Source organism: Anabrus simplex, chromosome 1 (assembly GCF_040414725.1).
Source record: "Anabrus simplex isolate iqAnaSimp1 chromosome 1, ASM4041472v1, whole genome shotgun sequence".
Lineage (NCBI taxonomy): Eukaryota > Metazoa > Arthropoda > Insecta > Orthoptera > Tettigoniidae > Anabrus > Anabrus simplex.
In genome coordinates this window covers 1,589,244,459-1,589,270,426 of record NC_090265.1, presented here as the reverse complement: position 1 = coordinate 1,589,270,426, position 25,968 = coordinate 1,589,244,459, and the positions used below count along the sequence as shown (strand labels likewise).

Genomic DNA, 25,968 nt, shown 5'->3' with positions numbered 1-25,968 from the left:
CATCCCAGTGACCCCAAAAACTATGGATTCAATATTAATATACAGTGGAACCTCATCAATGCGTTCCTCATTACCACATTTTCTCGCTTAACACATCGTAAATTCAAAGTCCCAATTCTTATCATATTAAATCTATATAAAAAATATCTCGCTTATCACATCACGAATTTTCGCTATTACCGCTTGGTAATGATCACATTTTTCCTAGCCCTGAAAATGTTACTGTATTTGTCATCCCTTCTGAAAGAAACATGATTTCCAACTCTGGTAAGAGCTGACGTCACAGATGCGTGATTATGGGAAAAGGCCTTCCTGAACTTCAAAGGAGGAGGAAGCCGTTAGCTTCAGGAATGTTCAGTTATGCTTGCCGGTTAGCAGCGAGATTGCTGAATTGCAGAGTTTCCCCTGTTTGTGCTTGTATTGCGCATTCCATTCAGAAGGTAGAATTGTACTTTGTGTTGAGTGGTACACTGAAGGGTAGCTAATATTTGTTACGTGATACAGTAGCCTATATCTGGATTAGGAACATAATAGTGTGAAATTGACTCGCATGGTGCATATTTATCTTGTGATAGCCTAGTTATGGTTGCAGAAAATGTTGTAAAATTCCTTAATAATGAAGACAAAATTAAAATGTCAGAAAGTGGACTGGCATAAGCGCGCAGAGGTCGCGACTCGATGACTCAAGTTGGTCGAAGTATTTTTTAAATTCAAAATGGCGGCCAAAGTCATTCCTCACAGGTGCATATGGTCGAGTGTAACCTCCAATTCATCGTCTAAGAGTGTGACCAGAAAACAATGTTTAATAACCCACTGCTCCGAAATAAAAGGCTCCTACTAACATTTGTTTTGGAAAGATTGTGATCTGCAATAATACTTCTGATATTTTTGTTGGCCCCTGTGCACTTTTTCATATTTGTTGTCTGGTGTTTCTCACACCTTTCAGTGTAACGGTAGTTGTTAATTTACAATTCCCAGCAGAAAAGGTTTTCATATTTGTTCTCTCATGTTTTTCACAAACTTTCAAACATTCATCTTTAGAAATGGTAGACAGGCTTATAGTTTTCACTGTACCCGCAGATACAGGAAGTAAAATTCCCTCATGTCGGAAATAATCGTTAGTTTTTATTCATGTATTCATTAGTACATTTTCTCGCTTAACACGTTCATTTTCCTTATCCTCTGCACAAACGTCTTAACGAGGTTTCACTGTAGATCGTTTTCCCTAATTTGTTCTTGTCACTCCCTACCCACTCCACCCCGAGGGGTGCTAGGTGCGCCTTTCTCCTACGGTATTTTTCTCCAGACAGTATTAAGTCATATGTGTACCAAGTTTGGTTGAAATTGCAGGTCTGCCTGTAGTTGCCATCATTTTTAATCGTTTAGCTTCATTATCACTACATAAAGATATTGTTCCTTTACCGCGTGCAACCCACTAAGTACAGAATGTATTGCAGTGCGGTCTAGGTTCAGCCTTCACCTGCAGTTACTGGAGTCATCACTTAATGATTTGATTTTATGATTACTCAAAGTTGACTGAACTTACAGACCTATCAATGCTTGGTGATTCACCGGTAGGTAATTCCAGGGAAAATAAAACAAAAAGGAAGTAAATCGGTCCGGTAGAAGGACGGACGAACAGACTGGACAAAGCTTTTTTTTTTTTAAACTTTCTTACTATATAGATGATTCACTGCTGATGGAAGTAAGATTCCAAAAACAGGTTATAAATTAAATAATTTTATTGTGTGGCTGTTATAGACTTTTTAAAATTTTATTAAATGTATCAAGCCATCAGCACTGTTTACAACAGGTTTAATTTTTTATGATAATTGTATAACTATAATGGTCAATGTGAAGAAAAGATTACAGCACAGATAAACTTACCTCATTTGAGTCTCCAAGATAAGTCAGAGCAGCATTAAGATTGCCCTGGGCAGCAAGGATGGCTGCATACTGTGACAATAGGTTAGCTAGATGTCCAGACATCTCAACTGTCCGTCCTTGACGCTCTGCAGCTTTACGTAGCACCATCACTAGCTCGACTAGATCCTGTTGAAAGAATACTTGACGTCACTTCAAAGAATTAAAAACATTTTTTTTAAAATGTAACTTAAGAAAGCTGGAGGAAAGCAATGACATAACAAGTAAGACCATAGCAAAGACATTTGGCTAGAATTAGATGAGTGCCTATGCATAATGGCAGGATACATCGAAAGGAGGTATAGGAATGAGGTGACACTTGACCACGCATCTAAGATTGGTTGAGAGAGAGAGAGATTAGATAAACAATTATCATCAAGTTCATCAGCATTTGTCCAACTGAACAGCAGGTTCTACAATGTGATTCTATTGTCTACATTTCTTCAATGCCAGGCTGAGTGGTTCGGATGGCTGAGGCGCTGGCATTCTGACCCCAACTTGGCAGGTTCAATCCTGGCTCAGTCCAATGGCATTTGAAGGGGCTCAGCCTCATGTCGGTAGATTTACTGGCATTTAAAAGAATTCCTATGGAACAAAATTCCAGCACTTCGCCATCTCCAAAAACCTTCAAAAGTAGTTAAGGGACGTAAAAACAATATTATTATTATTATTATTATTATTATTATTATTATTATTATTATCATCCATTTCTTCAAATGAAAGTCTCGCTGGGGTGTAGATTTATGTTGTTCATGCCACTGAGCACTGTATCATCCCATTGTTGCTTGGGTTATGCTTTAGGTCTCTTGCTGATGATTTCCAGCAAGTAGCCCATATTTGCAATTTCATCAGCTTCTGACTGTACTACATTTCCAAACCACTTTAGTCAACTAACACACATTTTCTTATTTTCTTGTTTTCTTATTTCTACACTGACAACATAGCCAGGTCCAGTAATGCTGGCTGTCCATTGTCTCTGTTGCAGTCAGCAACATTTAGTACCATAGACTGCAACACGACAGACAATGGTGGGATTGATCTTCTACTTGAAGTGGTCTTTCAATCAGTGATCACGTTTACACCCCTGCCATAGGTAAATGAGTCATTAAAAACACTGTATTATAGCGTGACTTTAAATCTTGTTAAGTTTTCCTAAAAACTGTATTAAATTATGTCCTTTATTTCTTGAGTTATTAAGATATTTAGTGCAAAACTTACACAATGCTGAACCATAGTGAATTTTATTACCACTGTAGACTGATTGGCTCAGCAAGCAAATACTGGGTCAAGAGGTTAAGGTAAGAGAAAACAAATTAACAAAGAATATACAGAAATTTAAACGAACAGTGGAAATCATTACAGAACTTCTGTTGTACATTCACTAACTCCCTATATTTTCCAATTTTAAGCAATTGAAAATATGATATCTAATGCTTTTCTAGGTACATTGTTCAGGACTGTTGCAAATAATTTGTAAGATCGTGGACCACAGTTGATGTATGAAGCTACAGTGATGATGATGATAAGTAAGGCTAGATATTAAACATTTCATGCAATAAAGTTGCTGATAACTCTGTTGTCATGTACTATGGACTTGAATTCTTTCATCAGGAATGGCATAGGGTACAATGATGAATGAAAGGAAAGAGCCGAGTTTACTGTGAACTTGGTTACTTTGCTCACACTGCCTGAAAGCCTGAGTGTGTCTGCATACCCACACAATCTGGACTCTTCCGAAGCCAAGTTTTCATGTCCAGTGCAATAGGATTTACCGTATTTACTCATACTTTGAAAAGATAGAAAATATAAAACATTCCATTTAAAGGAATAATTATTTTACAAGCCATCACTTTGTTTGGTCAGCTTTTGTGCCTCTGAGGTTATTGGGTATTAAAGAAGCATCGATATCTCGGATACTGCACCATTCCATGAATTTTAGCAGCATACGTGAGGAGTATCTACAACCACCTTCTTCACAATGATGGAACTTCCAATTCAGTGAGTAGGCTGAGAATTGAACTAGTACAGAAAGCTCCGGTTCACTATGGTGAACACTAACTAAAAGGTTCAGCTTAGTACGGAACCATAAGCTGCACTACCACAGTCTAATCAGGAAAGGACTGTAGCCATGTAAAAACGTAGCAGCACCGCAACACTTGGCTCCCAACAAAGTGCTACTGAGAAACTTAAGCATGTTAAGTCTCTTTATACTGGCTACTATCACCTGATGAATGTGGGGCTGCCACCTTAGTCTCTTATCAAAATGAAGAACCAGAAATCTGCAGGTGACCACCACTGGAAGGACACTGTTTTACAAGTGAATCTCTGATTCGGGGTATACAAGCCAACGCCAACAGAAGTGTACAACTGAGGTTTTTGCTGCTGAAGATTGAAAACTGTATTGCAGGGCCTATCTGTCAACTCAGTTAATACAGTGAAACTCTGTTAAGAAGTTTTTCAAGGGACCAAAAAAAAAAAAAAGGCTTCTTAGGCAGGAAACTTCTTAAAAGGAGTAATGCCCGAAAACTTATTCCGTACTTCGACATACATGTGAAACACATGACATCGAGGTGTCAAATTTATTTGTCTTCTCTCTCCTAACGTTTTTGGAGCTGGGTTAATCCCCGTGGAAATTGGTAACAAATTATCTCTATCTGGTGGAATTACCTTCTTTTCGGTTTGGTACTGCTTGAGAATTTATTTACTAAATATATGCATTGATCTGCGCTCTCGCGGTGATTCCTTGAAACTGCGGGAAGAAATGAACCTTGTATGAGGCGCTCTCTACCTGAGCTTTCGTCCTACGATGCTCCGACCACTAACCAATGAGAGCTCGCTTCCAGAAGAAAAGCTGATCTCCGATTGTTGAGTAGGAGTCTGGCGTGAGTTGTGAACTGAGATGGACGCACGGTTCTTGCCTGTCTGGTGGGACCGCATTCTGCCTCTCGTCATGGATGTGACTTGAAGAAAAATGTGAAAAGGGGCTCTCCCTTGGCCCTCCTTATGATCTTGCGTCTTTAATCAACGCGGGAGCTGCTCTAGTTGGTATTTTTAATTTAATCGTTGCATCGCTTCATCATCCAGAATGTAAGTTTTTAAAAATGGCGTCTTGACGCCTTCCTAATTCAGTGAAGATTTTCGGCAATTCTACGAAACTAATTCTCTTCAGCTTCAATCAGTTTCAGTATCCGTCGTGTAGTAATGATGGACTCTTAATTGAATGGAAGATCTCGGCCTTTTAAAAGAAATTTGGATATTGTTATTATCATTTTGAAAGAAATCATTGAAACCTTTATTCGGGTGAAATATGTAAAATAATTTAAGAAGTTTCGGAGTTCGAGTACCTTACGCTCATGTGGTAAAGCTTGGATAGAGCTTGTAAAGTATCAATTTAACTACCTTATCAAAGCATGCTAAGCGAGTCTATTTATCCAGTTGAGTTCTAACCAAGTGGACAGTAATTATTTAATTATTGTGTGTTTGAGTTTGATTTTGTTTGTGTTTCTTGTTCCTCGTTCTTCCTTTTGTTCCCTTGATTCTGATAAACCTTGTATCCGTGGTCACCCGTTACCATGTTTGATACATGGCGTTTGTTGGTTACCATGCCAACGGTTTTGGTATTGATGTGATTATGCTTTATTCTGACTGATTTCTCTTCTCTTGGGTGACCTTGTGCTCGGATTTGAGCAATTTAATTTTTTTTAAATTTCGGTTTCCTTCTGTTTCTTCGGGGTACTATGTGCCATGCTAAATTTTCTCCACTTCTTGATTTATTCCCTTGGTGAGAGCTCAGTGGATCTGGAAGACTTTAAAATGTATCCAATGTGTATTGATACTAGTGTCAAATTAACTTTGCTGGTACGATGAGGCCTCACTTATTTAATAATTTTGTGTTTTCCTTTGTTTTTGGGGATTGATCATCCTATGTTTTAAAATGTTTTTATTTGATATCTTAATTCAAATTAATTTATGCCTTTTTAATTTCTCCTGCGTTGAGTATTTCCTTTCTCTAACCCTCTGTAAGATTAACTCACTAAATAAATCATTTGTTTTAAATTCCCCTATGAATGTGTTGTTCTTCTTAAATTAACTAGTTGGTACCAGGTACGATTTTCTTTCTCCTAGTTCCGGGTGGGTTTTCTTGGCCTTATTTATGGTAAGTATCTCGTTCTTGTTTAGTTTTGTCTTTATGATACTACTCTGGGTTCGGTTCCAGCTTGTTCTCTTTATTCTCTTATTTGTGTTTCTGTTTATTTTTCCTTTCTTTCTTGTTAATTTACTGCCGTGAACGTAGAGTTGTGTTTGATCTACCTCACGGGACAGTATAGTGGTAGCGAGAGCTAGGTTATTTGATTCACGTCCTGTAGCTCGTACCTACCCGTAGGTTGTTTGCATCATCTTTTATTTATTTTTACCTGGTAGCAAATCCTAGTTAGTTAAAGGAAGGGCATAGTGTTGAACTACTGTAATGTGCTCTTGTAAAAGAAATGCATTCGTCTTGTTTATTTTAAATATTTTTGTTTCATGTAATCTCTTCACGGTGTTTCGTGTCTTTCCTGTTCGTGCGAGTTGTGGTGACCATTTGGTGTCATGAGTGTACAGTTGGTGATCCTGCGACCTGCTGTTTTGTTCGCTGTAACCTGCTTCCTTGTTTCCTGCCCCTCTGGTGTAGTGTGTCTTTGCTTTCTTCTTTCAACATAAATTGGTGAGTACAGATAATTCTTGATATTTGGCATTGTGGTACGAAATGGTACCTTTTGAAATGGTGGTGGGTGTCCACTTGGGATACAAATCGATTACCCTTGGGCCATAAGCATACTACTGTTAATCGTGTGCTCTCTGTGTTACATATGGCGTAGCTGTTTTAACATTCATTCTACGTACGTGTGTGTACCTTTTGTAGATCAGTGTGCATTAAATTTTAATTACTACTCGGTGAGCTCGTGTGATTTTGTTCACCGCGTGAAGTGCAGCTGTTTTTCCGAGGTTAACGAGTGTTTACATGTGATAGTTCGTGATCTGGGAACGCTTTACTATATTATTGGTCCTGGTGTTATGTTTTCATTCCCAGATTTAATGTGGTGATTATAATTAGTGTTGTTTCCTGGCCTGTGTATTTGTCAAGGTGTGTACCAACATTTTATATGAGAATCTACTGTTTCTAAGAGTGTTCTGCTGTGTTGGAATTACCGTGTGAAGTGAAATTTTACTTAACCTCAAATTAACCGTAAACATAGTGTGTTATTCATATGTGCTAGTGGTATTGTACCATTGTATATCGGAATTTATTTTCTCCTGGTCTGGTTATTTTCGGTGGCCACTTGTTTTATTTGGTTCTGGTTTAATGTGATTTCCCCTGTGCCCGAGTTTTCCGTGTCGTTAGTGAATATTTATGAGAAATACTGGCCTTAGGCTGGTGTGGTTCTTGCTTTCATGCTAGGTGTGTTTTTTTTCTAAATTAAGTGAAACCTTTCTGTGGTGAACTATTCAAGCTGCTTTTGAATTTGATATGCTCTATAGTATACCAGTTATCTTGGCCTTGTAACCTCTTCTCCTATTATTATTTCAGATTTTTTTTTCCCTGCGGTGACTCGTTGGCTGGTCACGTTATTTACTGGTGGGATTGCTGAGCACGCCTATAATGCTTATATTAACCTTTGTAGCATTTATTTTAACCATCTATGGCTTCTGGATGTGATGACTCTGACTTTGTTCTGTGTTTGCTGATCTGTGCTGGCTGTGGGGTAGGTGTTTGCAAATTTGCATGAATGAAGCATTTCATTTTTACCCTGTCTCGCGGTTGGTACGGGTTGGTGATTTGCTGGGCAGAAGTTTGAGTCGTTCACATCATCCCTAATATTGTGGAGTTATGGGGAATGCATCAGTTATGGTGGTATGAGGTTAACTTGTGAGGGTTTGGCCTGTATTTTATGTGAATATGTGCAGGTGGTACCTACGTTAGGCCTAACCTATATTGTTCTTATGCTCGCCTTGCTTCTTTTGAAAATTTATTGAAATTTACTGTTGAAAATTGTTTAACTAACCTTCTATTTGATATGAGCTGCCATGTATTAGTAACTTTTGAGTTATAATTATTTCTGAGTTGCTTGTTTTCCTTTCTGGGCTACTTGGGGTTCGGTCATGCTTTCTAGTAGTGTCATCTTAACTTGATTTTGAAATTATATCTCCTGTATGATTTATTCTGGTAATCTGGGGCTGTCATTGGTGTGGTAATCTGGGGCTGTCATTGGTGTTGTGTTCGTGTGCCTGCCGGGCGATTGCTGGCCTATGCTAATTGTGGGACTGGTGTTCGCCTATGGCGTGAATATGTACTATTCTTACCCTGTCTCGCTGTTGGTGTGGGCTGGTGAGTTGGTCGGCGGTCACTCGAGTTATTTCACCAAAGTTTCTGTTTGTGTGGGGTTATTGTGTAGGGGTTCGTTGTTGAATTCTGTCAGGCTGTAACTGTGTGGATGCCTTGTGGACCCTGTGTCTGGACCTATTCAGGTCTTTACTAGTTCATCTGTGCTGGTTATTGGTTGCTGGTAGTCTTCTATTTCTAACGGATACCGTGCTCTCCTATTAATTTAACCTGTTCCCCTGTTGTAGTGTGATCGCTTAGTGTGTGGCTTTCCTCAAGTTTCTGGCTCATACATTTTGGTCTTGCTTTAGTTAAGTTAACTTATGATTTCTGAAAAGGTTGTCCTGTTAACCTCCTTGCGGTTAGGTCTGGTTCATGTGTGGATATTCTTAGGTGACTAGTGGTATCTTGTATAGTTTGTGTGGTACTCTGCCATGGTCATTGTGTTCATGGAATTCCTATGTTGTGAAAATTTCTAAACCTATTTTTATTTAACTGCATTCCATTTGAGTTGTGGATTCCATCGGCCTCCCTACCATTTCTACTGTGTTGGATTGCTGTTGAGCTAATGTGGTCTGTAGCCTGAGGATGGAAAAGCCTCTTAACCTAATAGGATTGGGTGCAGATCGGTGTTGGGTGATGATATTGGTACCAAGTATTTGTTGTTTGGGGTTTATATTTCGGGGTGGGCATGATAGTTTCGCAGCATGTCGTTGAGGGTTGTAAGTGTCCCTTTATCCCTATTGGGGCTGGCGCATGCATGTTGGAGCTAGTCATGGTTGTTTTACGGTTTCTGTGTTGTGTTGTTGGCTCATTGTGACATGTCAGGTATGGACTGGTTGTTGGTCTTATTATTGTACCTTGTGTCTTCGTAGATTTGGAAATACCCTTCGGTGTGGGTCTATTGCTCTGATGGAATGATTTTAACTTGTGTTATGTAACTTGTTGGCTCTGTGTGTCCTGGTTTCTTCGCTTTTGGTCTCACTGCGTTACCTGTTGACCCGACGTGATCTTGTGTTCTGTTGCTACCTCTTGTGATGCTCAGTTAATGTTCTCCTGTCACTCTTTGACCTTTTTTTCTCTTCAGTGGATCTAATTTGTCTTTTGACAAGATTGTTTGGTCATCTTGCCGTTCTATGGGATTATTAATCTGGTATGGGACGGATTATTAGTTCATAGGCGGTACCGAAGTCGCCCAAATGTTAGATTATGGGATCTATGTGTTGAGTTCCTTTATTCTTCATTATCATTGAGCATTTGCTAACGTCCTGCCATCTTTTCTGCCATGTATATTTTATTTTACCTTGTTTCCTGGTTGTATGGAAGGGTACCTGCTTAGCGGTGATGCGGCAGTATGAATCTGCGGATGTCATATATTATTAGCCCGGCTAGCTCCGAGGTCTTGTAAAAAACAACCGGTAGTTTAGGTTGCGTAGGTCATTGCTCTAATTTCCTGATGGTCACTTGGTTTGAGATGGATTTCATCACCTTTTCTTACTTAATCAGGTGTCCTGCGTGAAAGCATGTTGTTGTGAATTCAATGAAGTTTGAGGATATGTGACTTCGGATTGGTTTTCCCTCCTGAATTTCTTTCATCCATTTTCTATTCCGTTATTCCTATGGTGTTATCGAAGGAACCGTTATGTGTTTATTATTATCCATTCCTAATATTATTTTGGGCTTCGTATTGTTGTTGCTTGTTCGGTTGTTGATGACAAACTTTTAGCGCACCTCACCATCTTATAGAATCAGAAGTCTCCTTCCGTACTGCCAACGTTATCTTGTCTCGAAGACTTTTCCTCTAACCCTAGGATATTTTCATTTTCCTAAACTTGCCGTAGGTGTGTGATATTCTTGAAGTGAAGTTATGTTTCCTTTCTCTTCTCTTATTCAATCAGGTAATGTGCTGTGATTGGGGATGTTGATCCGGTAATTGTTGTAAATTTTACTTGATCTCTCTGATAAAGTTTGGGAATTTTTGAAAATGCATTAATTGCTCACCGAGCGGTAGTATTGAGGTGGTTTTGGTTCTAATAATTTGAAATTAAGTGTGCTTCGGAAGGTCAGCATGTGAGATGGTTCTGGTTAGCAAATTGTATCTCTTGATATTCGGCGGGTTATATTATCTACACTGTTACGTGGTTGGTTTTGAGGTGGTTTGGTAAGTGCATGTGATGTATGCTTTAACTTAGTGTGTCACCAAGTTTAGTGTTCTAGTGGGTACTGTTGTTTAACTTGGGGTTGTGTTGTTGATATTGTGATGATGTTAACGGGTAACGGACTCTCACCGTGTGGTGAATCCGTAATGGATTATTGCACTGCTGTTTGAAACTGGTGTCGAAAATTCTATTTTCTAAAACTTGGACGTGTGCACTTATTTAGTGTCGTTCACTCTGTTTTGGTGGAATTTGGAGAGTTACTTATGTTTGTGCGGTTTACTCTTATACTACTCAGTAGCCAACCTATGCTCTTATGTGGTATGCTTTGGCCCAGGTTCAGTCGATGTAAGGTTAAGAATGTAAAATTTGATCTGTTAATTGAATCTTAGTTATCCGTTGAATGTATTCACCAATTTATCTTATGCTTCTTGTTTTCCTTCTTGCGCTTTGCGTTTTTACTTTGGGGTAGTGCCAAATGTTGATTTTGATTTTGGAAACGAAACAAGAGGCTGCATTTCTTATATTTAAAAAAAACTTGAAACCCGAAAACCATGACTTACTGTGAAATGATAATCCCAAATTTAATGCGGGATGTAAAGCCGAGAGATATTGCTAGGTTTAGTTGATTGCTGGAAGAAAATTTTAAGAATGCGTTGTGTGCAATTTTCCATGAACTATAAGGTGAATTTATCTTCGGAGTATAATCAACACCGTGTATCACATTGCGTGGCAAATTCAAATCTATTTGAGATTCACAAAGTTGAAAATGTGACCTGAGTTAAACTATGTACTACTTGGAACCTATTATCTTTGATGCTCAATTTCTAAAACAATAACTGTGGTGTAAAAAACTCTTAAATGGATTTTTAGTGGAACCATTAAATGTGGTGAAAAATGGTGAACTCCGAGTTGACTATTAGTGATGGTCTTGAACATGATTTTAAGGTGGTACTTGACTTTAATCTACCTCTTGGTATTGTTCTATCTAATTGGATGTTTACTACTTGGACATGTCCTTGTGGTCATTTCGATTTGGACTGTGACACCAAAATTAAGGTTACTTCGGACCACGGTGCAGCGGATATGAAAGTTAATGGCTAAGCTTCGGAGGGGGGAGACTGAAACCGAGGTGTCAAATTTATTCGTCTTCTCTCTCCTAACGTTTTTGGAGCTGGGTTAATCCCCGTGGAAATTGGTAACAAATTATCTCTATCTGGTGGAATTACCTTCTTTTCGGTTTGGTACTGCTTGAGAATTTATTTACTAAATATATGCATTGATCTGCGCTCTCGCGGTGATTCCTTGAAACTGCGGGAAGAAATGAACCTTGTATGAGGCGCTCTCTACCTGAGCTTTCGTCCTACGATGCTCCGACCACTAACCAATGAGAGCTCGCTTCCAGAAGAAAAGCTGATCTCCGATTGTTGAGTAGGAGTCTGGCGTGAGTTGTGAACTGAGATGGACGCACGGTTCTTGCCTGTCTGGTGGGACCGCATTCTGCCTCTCGTCATGGATGTGACTTGAAGAAAAATGTGAAAAGGGGCTCTCCCTTGGCCCTCCTTATGATCTTGCGTCTTTAATCAACGTGGGAGCTGCTCTAGTTGGTATTTTTAATTTAATCGTTGCATCGCTTCATCATCCAGAATGTAAGTTTTTAAAAATGGCGTCTTGACGCCTTCCTAATTCAGTGAAGATTTTCGGCAATTCTACGAAACTAATTCTCTTCAGCTTCAATCAGTTTCAGTATCTGTCGTGTAGTAATGATGGACTCTTAATTGAATGGAAGATCTCGGCCTTTTAAAAGAAATTTGGATATTGTTATTATCATTTTGAAAGAAATCATTGAAACCTTTATTCGGGTGAAATATGTAAAATAATTTAAGAAGTTTCGGAGTTCGAGTACCTTACGCTCATGTGGTAAAGCTTGGATAGAGCTTGTAAGGTATCAATTTAACTACCTTATCAAAGCATGCTAAGCGAGTCTATTTATCCAGTTGAGTTCTAACCAAGTGGACAGTAATTATTTAATTATTGTGTGTTTGAGTTTGATTTTGTTCGTGTTTCTTGTTCCTCGTTCTTCCTTTCGTTCCCTTGATTCTGATAAACCTTGTATCCGTGGTCACCCGTTACCATGTTTGATACATGGCGTTTGTTGGTTACCATGCCAACGGTTTTGGTATTGATGTGATTATGCTTTATTCTGACTGATTTCTCTTCTCTTGGGTGACCTTGTGCTCGGATTTAAGCGATGTAATTTTTTTTAATTTCGGTTTCCTTCTGTTTCTTCGGGGTACTATGTGCCATGCTAAATTTTCTCCACTTCTTGATTTATTCCCTTGGTGAGAGCTCGGTGGATCTGGAAGACTTTAAAATGTATCCAATGTGTATTGATACCAGTGTCAAATTAACTTTGCTGGTATGATGAGGCCTCACTTATTTAATAATTTTGTGTTTTCCTTTGTTTTTGGGGATTGATCATCCTATGTTTTAAAATGTTTTTATTTGATATCTTAATTCAAATTAATTTATGCCTTTTTAATTTCTCCTGCGTTGAGTATTTCCTTTCTCTAACCCTCTGTAAGATTAACTCACTAAATAAATCATTTGTTTTAAATTCCCCTATGAATGTGTTGTTCTTCTTAAATTAACTAGTTGGTACCAGGTACAATTTTCTTTCTCCTAGTTCCGGGTGGGTTTTCTTGGCCTTATTTATGGTAAGTATCTCATTCTTGTTTAGTTTTGTCTTTATGATACTACTCTGGGTTCGGTTCCAGCTTGTTCTCTTTATTCTCTTATTTGTGTTTCTGTTTATTTTTCCTTTCTTTCTTGTTAATTTACTGCCGTGAACGTAGAGTGTTGTGTTTGATCTACCTCACGGGACACACACAGCCAACAGATTTCCTTGTTTGTGAACAATACCGAAATAGGCTGATGTATACAAGCTGCTAAAAGAAAGCCACAATACAAATATTAGATTATCATGACATGTATTTTTAGAGATAAAGTAAAATACTGTAACTGAACATACTGTATTACAAAAATTCTTGATAAGAGAAGGGAACATATTATATAAAACCTTGCACAAGAGATAAAATAAATACTAAGAACATTAAAACGGTAGATGGTAACCGTACATTATGTTAATTCCATACTGCATTAGACATTAAATACATTTCCAAACACAAAAGTCTAAGCTCCTACTTGGAAAAGAAATTGTCCAGGGTTGACTGTTTTAGGTTTTTACTGCTTTCTTGAACTATAAACCTCTCCATTTCCCACATTGCCTTCCATGTGTTCTGAGGCACACTGACTGAACCTTCCATAAACCGCCTCAGTTTTTCACACCCCCCGATATCTGCTTCAAGTTAACGGCAAGCAGATGGGACATCGGTAGAGGCATGATTTTTTCACATTAACGATAAATGTGAAAAAAATATTTTGAAGGGATTTTGAAATATCTTAAATATTCATATGATTCTGGTTAAGAAATTAGTGATTTTGTTTTCACGAATTACAGCGAATTAAAACGACGAGGCCTGTTTAAAGTGAAATTTACTTATTTTGTGATAAGTGCGAAAATGCAGCGAAATTCAAGGAAAATAAAAATCTTGAAATTGTATTCCAATAGTACGTGTGTGAAGGGAAACAATAGGCAGAATAAAATTTCTCATTTCGACGGAAGTATCTCTTCGTATTTTCTGTAAAATCCCTTTATGGTATGGCCAAATAGGGAGAAAGGGTAATTTGCTATGTAATCTTGATTAGGGCCATATTATAGTTCCAATCAAGATTACATAAGGAATAATGATTATCAATATTGCTTCTCTCTATATTTCACACAGATAATTCACAAATCTCATTAATTAAACGTTTTACGAATAACTTTAGGGAAGGATTACAGCAAAATTAAAGTGATGGGCTCAGCCCTATTTCGCGAAATAACACAAAACTTTGTTTCCTTTTCGCGAAATCTAAGATAAATTAATGCAAAAAAATCATGCCTCTAGACATCAGCAACTTACTCTTAGAGATTCTTAGAACCTATTCATAGGCCTGTATCGCCCCTGCATTCCTACCGGTTGTCATGGCTACAGCCGTAGTTTCTGGCTGTTTTGCAAGTACCACATGGACAAGCCGGTATTGAGTTTATTTTCCTGCTTTAATCCTCTTCATGCTAACGGTAATGAAGAAAAGAAAAGCAGGTTCAAAGTTGCAGAAGTGAGTGCATGGGAAAGTATTGGGGTATTACGTGCAAGTGATAAAGGCGCAGTAGCAACACTAGCACATCTAAATGTAAACAGTTTCTTTCCCCGCGAGAATTATATTTCATGTCTCCTCATCCTTGTGCTACGTTCTAATAATGCAATGTAATAATTACGAGTGACACGATAATACAATGTTTAGCTTGTATAAAGGTAAAAATAAAAATACCTTTCAATTTTATGCCAACACGTGGTATCGCAATGCCTCTGTGTGCGTGTATCAGGCCCCCTCTCACCAACACCCAGCTGGTTATCAACATTCGTTCAACTTCGTAGACGATCGGGATCTTTCAGCTGGCTGTTTGGCGGCATAATATGTATCAGCTGGCAAGTCGGCTGTTTCCTGCATAGAGTCGGCATGTTTCTTTGTTTCGTAATAGTTTATTCACCTAACTAATTATGGACACGGAAAATCTTATCAGTTTAGTTCCAAAACGTAATTTCCTCTACGACAAGACCCATAAGCATTATTGCAACAACAATGTAAGAGGGAATGTCTGGAGGGAAATAAGCAAGGGAATGAAAAATCAAACAGGTTGGAATATTCAATTTTGTGGTAGATTAGACCTATACGGTACTTTATTTCGCAATTATTGTTGACCTTATTTCAGAATTGTATTATAATGGTGGAGTCCATATACAGTACGATAATTGACACGGCTTGGAATGTACAGTATTTACCATGAACAATTTTGTAAGTGGCACTCCCTATGGTTGTCGTTCATGTATTCCTAACAAACAGTACGGTAATGCATAAGAAGCTGCTGTGTTGTGGACAAATACATTTTTCAGTTTTTAATTAATGTTGAGGCCACCTCGATCAATGACTTCACCTGTCGCAGCACGCAACTTACTGCATTAATGTTTTATCAAACCATCCATTGCGTGCTTTGTGTTTCCCGTGTAGAATCCCATTCAATTCTATTCTGCTTGATGTAAACGGTGGAGTAGAAATTATGACTGATGGGTTCAATTCCACAAGGTGAGAGTGAGCATCTGGTGTTGGTGTTGTCATAGCGTGACGTCATATGGCCTTGGCAAGCCCGGAGAGGCTCCATGACATGCGCAAACGGTCTAACACAGAGTTCAACTTGCATGGGGACTGGAGAGTTCTAACCATGAGCTGCTTTGAGCAGATGTTTTCTATCTCAAGGGGCTCTAAAATTTGAACTGTTTAACCGGGAAATATATTTACAACAGAACACTTTAAGCAGGATAAATATACATAAAACTTGATGCAACCGATCAAGGGACCAAGAATATCACACTTCTTAGGCGGGAAAACAACTTATGCGGGAACTTATTAACCGAGTTTCACTGTAGCTTGTAGATGTTTCTCAGCAACTACCATACTTCTAGAGCTGAAATGTAAAGCTAAATCATGTACGTACAGCATTGGAACGATCACGGGCCCATCAGTGGCCACTACCATTGACAGCAATTGCAAAAGGTGTGACACTCAGTACAGATCCCTATGGTACCCTACTTTACTGAACTGAAAATATGCATTTCTTACTCAGACTCAAAAGAGCTGGAGGGGTACGTGTAATTCTCAATAAAGGTCTGTAGATTTCGCTAAAATCTCCCCACCGGTGTAATCCTGTATCACCAGGAAGTGTTGTAAGCCTTTCCCAGGCCAAAAAATATGGCGACTAAGTGCTACTCCTGAAGAAAATCTTCCAGAATGGTGCTCTCCTATCTAACCAGATGATTGGTGGCAGACCGATGAGAGCAAAAACCATGCTGGTAGAAGATCTCTGTGGTACTCCATTTTCTTGGACGCAGAACTGAGAATATGCATTCCCTACTTGGATACAAAAGAGCTGGAAGGTACATGCAATTCTCAATAAAAGTCTGTAGATTTCCCTGAAATCCTCACTGGTGTGACCCCTTAACACCAGATAGTGTTGTAAGCTCAACACCTCAGCTAATTGTTTTAACTGCAAATTGTAAACATAGGCACCTTAAAAGATAGTCGAAGTTTGATACATGCTTTTACCCTCCATCGAAGATTCAACTACGAATATTTTAACATTCTAACATTTGTTTCTTACATCCACAGTAACAAATCAGAACCTCACAGTATTCCTCAACTTCAAGTTTTTATGCATTACCTTAAAGCTCTGTTCAACATTGTACAAACGCACCGCAATCATCTGTTCTTCGAGCTGAAAGTTACAGAACTGGGAGTCCAGAATATCAGTTTCTTTATCTAAATATTCTGCTTCATTAGTCTGAATGTTCAGGAACTTCTTAATTAAAAATTTAAGGCTAGAAAATGATGCCTTACTTACAGCAGAAATATTTGCAACTTCTGCATTAATTAAAACTTCATCTTTGAACGGACATTTCTGTACCATGTAGTCACATGATGAAGAGAAACACTTTCTAACAGACTTAAAGAGTATGCACTTTTCTTCATACTTCAAAGTGTTCACCAAAACAAACACAGAGTTCCCTATCATCAGATCACAATCATCCCTTTGATTTCCTGGAGTATAATAATCTACATCAAGGAGAGAGGAGAAGCTTTTAATAAGGTGTGGTTTCACAAACCTTGCCATTACATTCTTCAATAGTTCCTCCAAAATTGACTTCAATAAGTAGATGTGTGGCATACTTGACTGAAGAGATACGTTTGGATTCTCAAAGATATCTATAAACCTTGAGAGAAAAAGGCAAAAAGATTTATGTAAATTTGATGAAAGGAACATGAACAGTCGTTCTTCACATGACAAAGCATGGCTCTTAGTATCATCAGTAGTTTCATTTTTTTGTGGGGCGAAACTGAGGACTTGGTTTTCCTTTTAACTGAGGAGTGTGGTGAAATGTTATGACAATGCTTCACCTTTTCAGACTAACAAGACACATCTGCACTTAGACTGTGCTTAGGAATTTTGTAAGTCTTCAAAGTTCCCATCTGAGAATCCTTACTCACAATTTCGCTTCTGAATAAATTAAATTAACCAAAGGGTCTCACTGCAGCAACATCCTATCTAAACACCCTCTTAGTGATAACCATCGAGTAGGCACATGCTTCAGAATTTCCTAATCTCTGTATTGTGAAAAGTCTGAAATTCTCTGAACTTTTCTTTCCACTTTGCACTCCTTTCCAGATAATAAAATATATCAATTATACTTTCATCTACAGTATATTTACAGGCAAGCACGCCACACTCCTCTCTGCAGCAGAATTAATTAGAGGACGTGATCAGCCTACAATGATTATGTTACTATTTTCCCGCTTCAAACATCCTGCCACACCATTCTTTAATCCTACCATTATTGGAGGATTATCAGCACCAAGAGCTAGGCAGTTTTATATTGGAATACAGAATTCCTGAAAAGTTGAGAGCAAAAGATCGGCAATGGTAGCTCCAGTAGCATCCCCTTCTAAATCAGGCACAGAGAGTGGCCAACTCTGAATTTCATTGAGTTCAGGCCTGAAAAATGTTACAATAGGATATATTTTCAAGTCGCTTTTATTGCTACCATCAGTAGCAACAGAAAATGCATTCACCTGCAAATGTGCTACAATTTTTGCCCTTTCTTCCATGCACATTTCTGTGATGATAGCCGCTGTTTTCATTCTAGCACACCTATATCGTTTAGTGATTTCCAAATCAGGAAACATTTTGCAAAACAAAGGCCTCGCATGGTCGACACAATTTACAGGCAGGTTATGTTTTATGATAAAGGACGTAAATAAAGCCTCGGCATTCGTTACAGAATTTACATCTTGGTTTTTACATGAAAAGTTCAGTTTCTGGTTTCTTTCTACACACTGGACACTGTGTTTCTACACACTGTGTTGTTTCATTTGCACATGTTTATGTATATCGTACTTCCCACCATGCACAACTGATAAATCACACCTACATATAGTAGAGAATGTGAGCGTTGGTCCCTTCCTGGATTCACTGAAACACGGAAACTTTTCCCTACAAGTGCTTTTAAACAATGCATCATATTTCTTTTTTGACATTGTTGCCAAAACAAATATTAAGACATACAACCAAGAAGCGTGACTACATGACGTAAGTCAGAGTGCACACTTCTTGGACATGCGACATAGGACAGGAGACATGACTGAAGTAACTCGTCCTGTCCCATGTCCCATGGGCCATGTACATGCACATCTGTGGGTCATTAGTTAAGATATCCTCTAGTGATTTGGAAGGCTTGTTGTTACAGTACTTCAGGAATTACGAAGAAAACGGGTGACTAGAAGAAAAAGGAGATTTTGGGTCAACTCATATAACATGGACTGCCAAGAGAATGGTGCTTTTGTGTTGGCTAAGAAACTTAAGAAACTTAAGGAAGATCCTTCACAATTTCATATATTTTACAGAATGAACTGAAAGACGTTTCAAGAGTTACTGCATATGGTAAAGCCACTAACTGAGAAAAAATATACCAAATTCAGGGATCCTATTCTACCATCTGAAAGATGATTGATAGCACTCATGCTGAATGCTTCGCTTATTTCTCGCCAGATATTTTCACATATGGACCTATTGTAATAATCCTTTAATCTGTAATTATACAGCTCTCCACTTCCGCTATAACATTTATAGTAGTTGCCTCTATTGAGCTGCACATATTTGAATCTCTACACCAAACTCACGCGTGAAGTGATAGGACACGTCCTATGAAATGTAACAGGCGATACCTCGACGGACATGTCCGCTGACACATGGGATTGCGGGGATTATTTGTGTAAATATGGTATTTCATTATTTATGCGCAGCCCAATTGTTGACGACTTTAATTCGTTCCCGAATTTCCCATTTTCCTGTACTGTATGTTCTATTTCCACGGTCCCTTCGAACACGGAGAATCGAGGTTCTACTGTACCATGATTACCCGATTCATAAAAACACATTTCCACTAAGGAATGTTCAATAAATCCTGGCAGTTATTTCAAGAATATATTCTTTTTCACAATATTTATGCATGCATTGAAAATGTAGGTAAATTCTTCATGAATAATGTCTCTTCATGAATAATGTCTCAATTTCAATGAAAATCACTTGATATTCAATGTAGAAAGTAGGTGAAAGAAACATGCCTGCAGTTTGTTGGGTGAGTCTGGCTTCATCACAGTTGTCCAGTTTTCCACTAATTTGCCTAAGTTTCCAGCACAAATGTAGCAGAGCTGAGCACTAAGTTTCTCCATACCCTTTCCTTCCATTTCCAACCTTAGACCAAGCTGCTCTGAAAACATGAAACAAAAGCTCATCTCACGCCATCATCATTAGTCTCGTGCTAACAATAAAAATTTTGAAACATATGGTTATTAGATAGTTAAATCCATTAAAATTTCAGATAAATCCTTGTAATGAATTGCGTATTAACTACAGTAATTTAAGCACTGGAAAGGAACGAACAACAGTCAAATCAAGCTGTATAAAGATAGAAACATGAAGGGAACACACAAAAGAACAAACACAATAACAGGTCAGTATAGGAAGAGAGAGCAATAGAAAGAGAGGACAAGGACAAACATAAAAACACAAAGGGACAACGACAGTTTCCACATTTCCATATACTGCCACCTTTGAATACATAAGTTCTCTCTTCATCAATCCCTATTCTTCTACATCAATTTCTTCTCAGCCCCTGATGAGCTTATTTCTGGTTTCCAGCCTCATCACGAGGACAGGCATAAACATTCATTAAGGGACATCTTTATAAATCTCCAGTCTTTACGCAGAAAGCCAGAAAAATATGAGGAATGAGAACAAACTTAAATGTGATGGTGGTGGTGGTCGTTGTTCTGAGAGGAAGTATAACTAGGGAACTGTACTTGATATAACACTAATCAGAGAGAAATATTGGATGGAATTCAACACTTCGAAAAACAAAGGTACCGTATAATCCCGAATACCACCCACACTTTTTCCCAAAATATTGGTTCTAAATCTTGGGTGCGGGCTGTATTCAGCCGTTCATTCTCGTAAATATTTACTATGTTTACAAGGAGTATTGAAATAGATTTGAATATGGTTACCGTACTCACTATACCACATGCAAATGGAAATTCAGGTCTTATTGTGTTTTAGTTGCGTTCTAGAAAACAAGATAGATTTTTTCTCAATACGGTTGCAGTGGCAAGTAAACGCAAAATGTAAGGCAATGAAATAAGGTAAAATCAAAGAATATGGGTAAATATGTGGTAAATATGAAAGCCGCTGTTGCGGATGCTTGATCATCATTTGTTTCACAAGTGTTGCTGGCATTCTAGGTGCACAAATAGCTGATCTCGCGGGATACCGTACTTTGCAAGAGTCGAGATTGTTGGTTAGGAAAGTATACCTCGCTCACATTCAAGTTCCGTATCTGTCCCGTGAAAGTGCTGTCTCGATACTAAGCGATGGATTCAAAACAGCGTCTGCGGTCATTTACTGTGCGTGACAAACTTAAAGTTGTAAGTGAAGCTGAAATATACGGAAATTGTGCCGTTGGCAGAAAGTATGGTACTAATGAATCGTGTATTCGTGATTGGCGGAAGAAGAAGGAAAGTCTTCTAAAATGTAATGGCAATCGCAGAGCATTCTGCGGGCGGAGCGCAGTGTTTCTGGAAATTGAAGAACGACTCCACAAATTTGTGATAGAAAAACGTGAGTTAGGATATGGTGTTTCTAATGAAATGTGTCAATTGAAAGCACTAGAGATCTCAAAATACAGGGGTTTACAGCAAGCCGCGGATGGATCTGAAACTTTTATCCGAGAAAGGGATTGTGCATTCGGAGACTACGTCTATTTCACAACATCTCTCTGGGGCATATGAAGAAAAATGAATGGCCTTTCAGTGTCACATTATTCATCTGAGGAGGCAAAATTCTTATTTGCTGTCGCAAATTGGGAATGCTGACCAGATACCTGTCTATTTTGAAATGCCATTGGAAAATACAGTGGATACGAAGGGTTCCAAAAGTGTAACCATCAGAACAGGTGGTAACGAAAAGCAACGATGCATAGTAATGTTGTGTGTATTAGCGGATAGAACCAAACTCCCTCCACATGTGGTCCTGAATAGGAAAACACTTCCAAAAGGAAACTTGCCGTCCGGTATTTTTGTTAGAACACGTGAGTCCAGCTGGATAGACAGTGCGTTAGTTGAGGACTGGGTGAAGTGCATTTGGCAACGTCGCCCAGGAGCTTTGTTACAAAAACGAAACATACTTGTGTTGGACAGTTACCGAGGACATACAACTGACGCCGTAGAAAAATATGATGAGGGAAGAAAAAACCGATCGTGATAATTCCGGAGGTCTCACTTCTATTCTACAGCCGTTGGATGTGTGCGTGAACCGGCCTTTCAAAAGTGCAATGAAACAGTTGTACAATGAATGGATGTCTGATCGTGATCACGCGTTGACACCATCCGGACGAGTGAAGAGGCCTGAAGTAAGACTAATATGCACATGGATCAAGACCGCATGGGCGCGCATTCCCAATGATCTAGTGTCGAAAAGCTTTAAGAAATGTGGAATTTCAAATTCAGTTGGCGGTAGTGAGGATGACTATTTGTGGAAAGATGCCAGCAACGAAAGTTTCTATGCTGAAACTTCAGATGACGATGGTGAAATGTGAATGATCTGAGAATTGGACCAATTTTATTTATGATTTTGTGATGATTTTGTTAACTGTAAGCTGTTTGCATTTATATTTGTGATATATTTAAAGAAAATGAAATAGGGATAAGAGTTATTTAATTTTTTTATTTTTTTCGGTATTTTCCCGTCTCAACTTTACGATGCGGGTCTTATTCGGTGGCAGGTGGTATTCGGGATTATACGGTATTGGTCAAAGAAAGACAAGGGCCACACAGGGTGTGAAAATTAAAGACACCAAAAACTCAAATGCTCTAATACCATTGATGTAATCAAGTTAAGAGCCCCACGGGCTCCTTTTTGTCACCTCTTGCAACAGGCAGGGTATACCGTGGATGTTATTCTATCGTCCCCACCCACAGGGGGAAGAAACTAAGACAACGATAAATACAGGTACTGGAAGATTATGAACACAGCATAAACACAAAGGGAGAAAGGGATCTCAACAGGATAATTTAAGTATAGGAAAGGAACAACCGACTGTCAAATCAAGTTGTATAAAAAAAAGAACCTGAAGAAGAGCACATAATAGCACGAACACAATGACAGGTCAGTATAGGAAGAACATCTCCACAAATTTGTGATAGAAAAACGTGAGTTAGGATATGGTGTTTCTAGTGAAATGTGTCAATTGAAAGCAGTAGATATCTCAAAAGAACTCAAAACACAGGGTTTTACAGCAAGCCGTGGATGGATCTGAAACTTTTATCCGAAAAAGGGATTGTGCATTCGGAGACGTACGTCTATTTCACAACATCTCTCTGGGGCGTATGAAGAAAAATGAATGGCCTTTCAGTGTCATATTATTCATTTGAGGAAGCAAAATTCTTATTTGCTGTCGCAAATTGGGAATGCTGACCAGATACCTGTCTATTTTGAAATACCATTGGAAAATACAGTGGATACGAAGGGTTCCAAAAGTGTAAGGAGAAGACAAGGATAAACATGAAAACACAAAAGGATAAGGACAATCTCCACATCTTTAATTCAGTATTTGCTCGCATATAACTCACATTTTTTTGACCAAAATTAAGTGTGAACATTTTCAGTACGTAGTAGATGCGAGGATTTGTATGCAAAAGATTGTATTCCCGAAAAACGTAAAATTTGCTTTCCGCTATTGAAACAACTGGCGTACCAACCCTGTTTATTGTCACTGCCTTTAATCTCCGAGCTATTCTCACGTGCATCATTCTGGTCACCATCCCATACTGCATCATCCTGACTTCCGTCCAACGCATTTGCAATGCCCGTCTTCAAGAAACTGTTCACAATAACGTCTGTCGACACCATAGCCCATGCCCGCAAAACCCACGAGTTACACTGATTGCCTCTTTATTTTGCCTGCTGGCGTCAGCTCATGCTCCCCTCCTGCAATCCATTTGGCGTACAATTCACGTATGTTGTCCTTGAAGGGCTTGTGGATGGAAACATCTAAGGGCAATGTGCGAGTCCAGAAGGAATTACAACGAGATCAGTCTTCATTTCCTGAAGACGTTTCTTCGTGTCTTCCACCAAGTGTCCGCGGAAACTGTCCCACACTAGCATTGTTAGGCGTTGAAGCAGAACCCCTGGCCATGCTCCCCACACCATACGGACCCCAGTCCTGGACAAGAGCTGTATCCACGCATCCTTTCTCTTGAACCCGTACATGAATGTCTTTGGGAAACTTAGCTTTAGGCACTGTTTTTCTTTTCAAAATAACGTACGGTAGCAATTTTCTTCCATTTGCGGTTATTGCTAGCATGAAAGTGCAACGCTGTTTTTCACACTCAGTTGTACATACAAGGACACTAGATTCTCCCTTCTTGTTGATCATGGTGTTGATGGCATGTCGAAATGTATCGGGGTTTGATCTGCATTGCCGATTTGAGATAAGAGGTAATTGCTTTTCTTCCGCATTACTATCATATGGCGATGAAAATCTACGATTTTATCACTGATAATGCTTGGCATTCTATGCCAGAGAGATGTTCACCTTCGCAGATACAATCCCTTTCATATCACGAATCTACGGATCCAATTCCGGCTGGCTTTCAGATCCGAACAACTGATTCCTCCTTTAATCGCTAGTTCACGCAATTTGAATGTAGCATCTTGTGTGAGATACTAAAGCCATCATTTTGCAACTCTGTAATGTAATGAAGCAACTCGTCTTCCAGCTCAGGAAACTCACCAGTTTTCAGCCCTCTGAATGCCTTGCATGTTCAGTTGGTGGTTTCTAGTGCAGCTTTCTGTTTATGCCAGTAGTGAACATTAAACTCAAGTCATACTGAATTTTTGACCGGCAGCTCTGTTACCACTTGACTGCCTGGACAGGGAAACACTCCCAGTGCAAGTGATCAGCTCTGCTGGACGGGTAGCGATAAGCACATTGACAAAGACGGAAGAGTGAGAGGAATGGCTGAGTGTGACTGGCTGGGAATGCGGCCTTGGGGTGGGGGTTTGCGAGTTAGGTATTTTTGTTAAAACAGCTAGCCTCAACCGTTCTGCAGGTATAAAGAAATGCAGCTTTTTCTTGTACCGACACGTACAAAGTACGGTAACAGCACTTGGTACAGTCCCAATATTTAATGTAGGTGCATCGACAGAATACCTAAACTTTATTTCGTGTATGTACTGTATGTCTTTATGACGTCAGAAATTTACGAGAGATATGCGTGGGGATTTTTTCTCCACAACTTCAAATGTTAAAAATGGGGTGCGAGATATACGCAGTGGCGAGTTATATGCGAGCAAATATGGTAGATAGGCTCTTTCCTCATCAATCCCTGTTCTACATCCATCTCTTTTCAGCCTCCGACAAGCTGCTTTCTGCTTTTCAGCTTTATCAGGACAGGCATGAACACTGAGGGACCCTTGACAGATCTCCAGTCTTTACCATGGGAAGTGTTGGATAAGAAGAAAGTCAGATAAACACAAGGAATGGAAGGAAACATAAGACAAAAATGAATACAAGATCCTTTTCTCCCTTTGTGTTTGTCCTGTGTTCTTGATCATCTACCATCAGTATCCATCTTTGTCATGTTTCTTCCCATTGTATTTATCCAGCTTTCTTCTTAACCTACACTTCCTGAGTAAAGACTGATGATCTGTCAAGATGCTCCATTAATTAGTGTTTACGCCCGCCCTCCCGATAAAGCTAGGAAGCAGAAATAAGATCATTGGGAGCTGAGAAGAGACAGATGTACACTAGTGTCCAAAAGTTAAGCATAATCACTAAACGAGGCCATACCGCCTGATAGGAATGTCAGACGGATTGCTGAACAAACGGAAGTTGACTCAGAGTGTATGGTCTTGCAGGTGCACTCCGATTTCGTTGGGCGGTTAAGGCCAGATATCGGTCCTGCCGTGGGGTGGTTACCCTTGGTCGACCTGGTACTGGCCTACGACTAACATCTCCTGTGTCTCAAAATTGTCTCCAAAGCCTGGAAATGACACTTTGTGGCACATTCAAGGATACGGCGACTTCGGTCTGTGCCTGGCCTGCTTCCAGGCGGCCGAGTATTCTACTCTGCAAAACGGGATCCAAATGGTGTCGTTGTGCCATTATGTTGTCACGTTCACCACGAGGCTACACTCTGCACAGTATAACAGGGCAAACACGACTGAGGGAATATGGGGCGCAGGCACTGGTTGTGTTT

The 25,968-nt window shown here is 39.2% G+C and overlaps 1 protein-coding gene across 3 annotated transcripts in view; it reads right to left on the bottom strand.

The window, feature by feature from the left end:
* Sec31 (secretory 31) overlaps positions 1-25,968 on the bottom strand; it is a 386,738-nt gene that overhangs the window by 149,176 nt on the left and 211,594 nt on the right. For all 3 annotated transcript variants that reach the window (XM_067138230.2, XM_067138232.2, XM_067138231.2), the window contains 2 exons: positions 19,777-19,922; positions 1,888-2,052 (listed from right to left, as the gene is read on the bottom strand). In XM_067138230.2, coding sequence (XP_066994331.2) covers positions 1,888-2,052; positions 19,777-19,922 — 311 coding nt within the window. The remainder of the gene's footprint in view (positions 1-1,887; positions 2,053-19,776; positions 19,923-25,968) is intronic.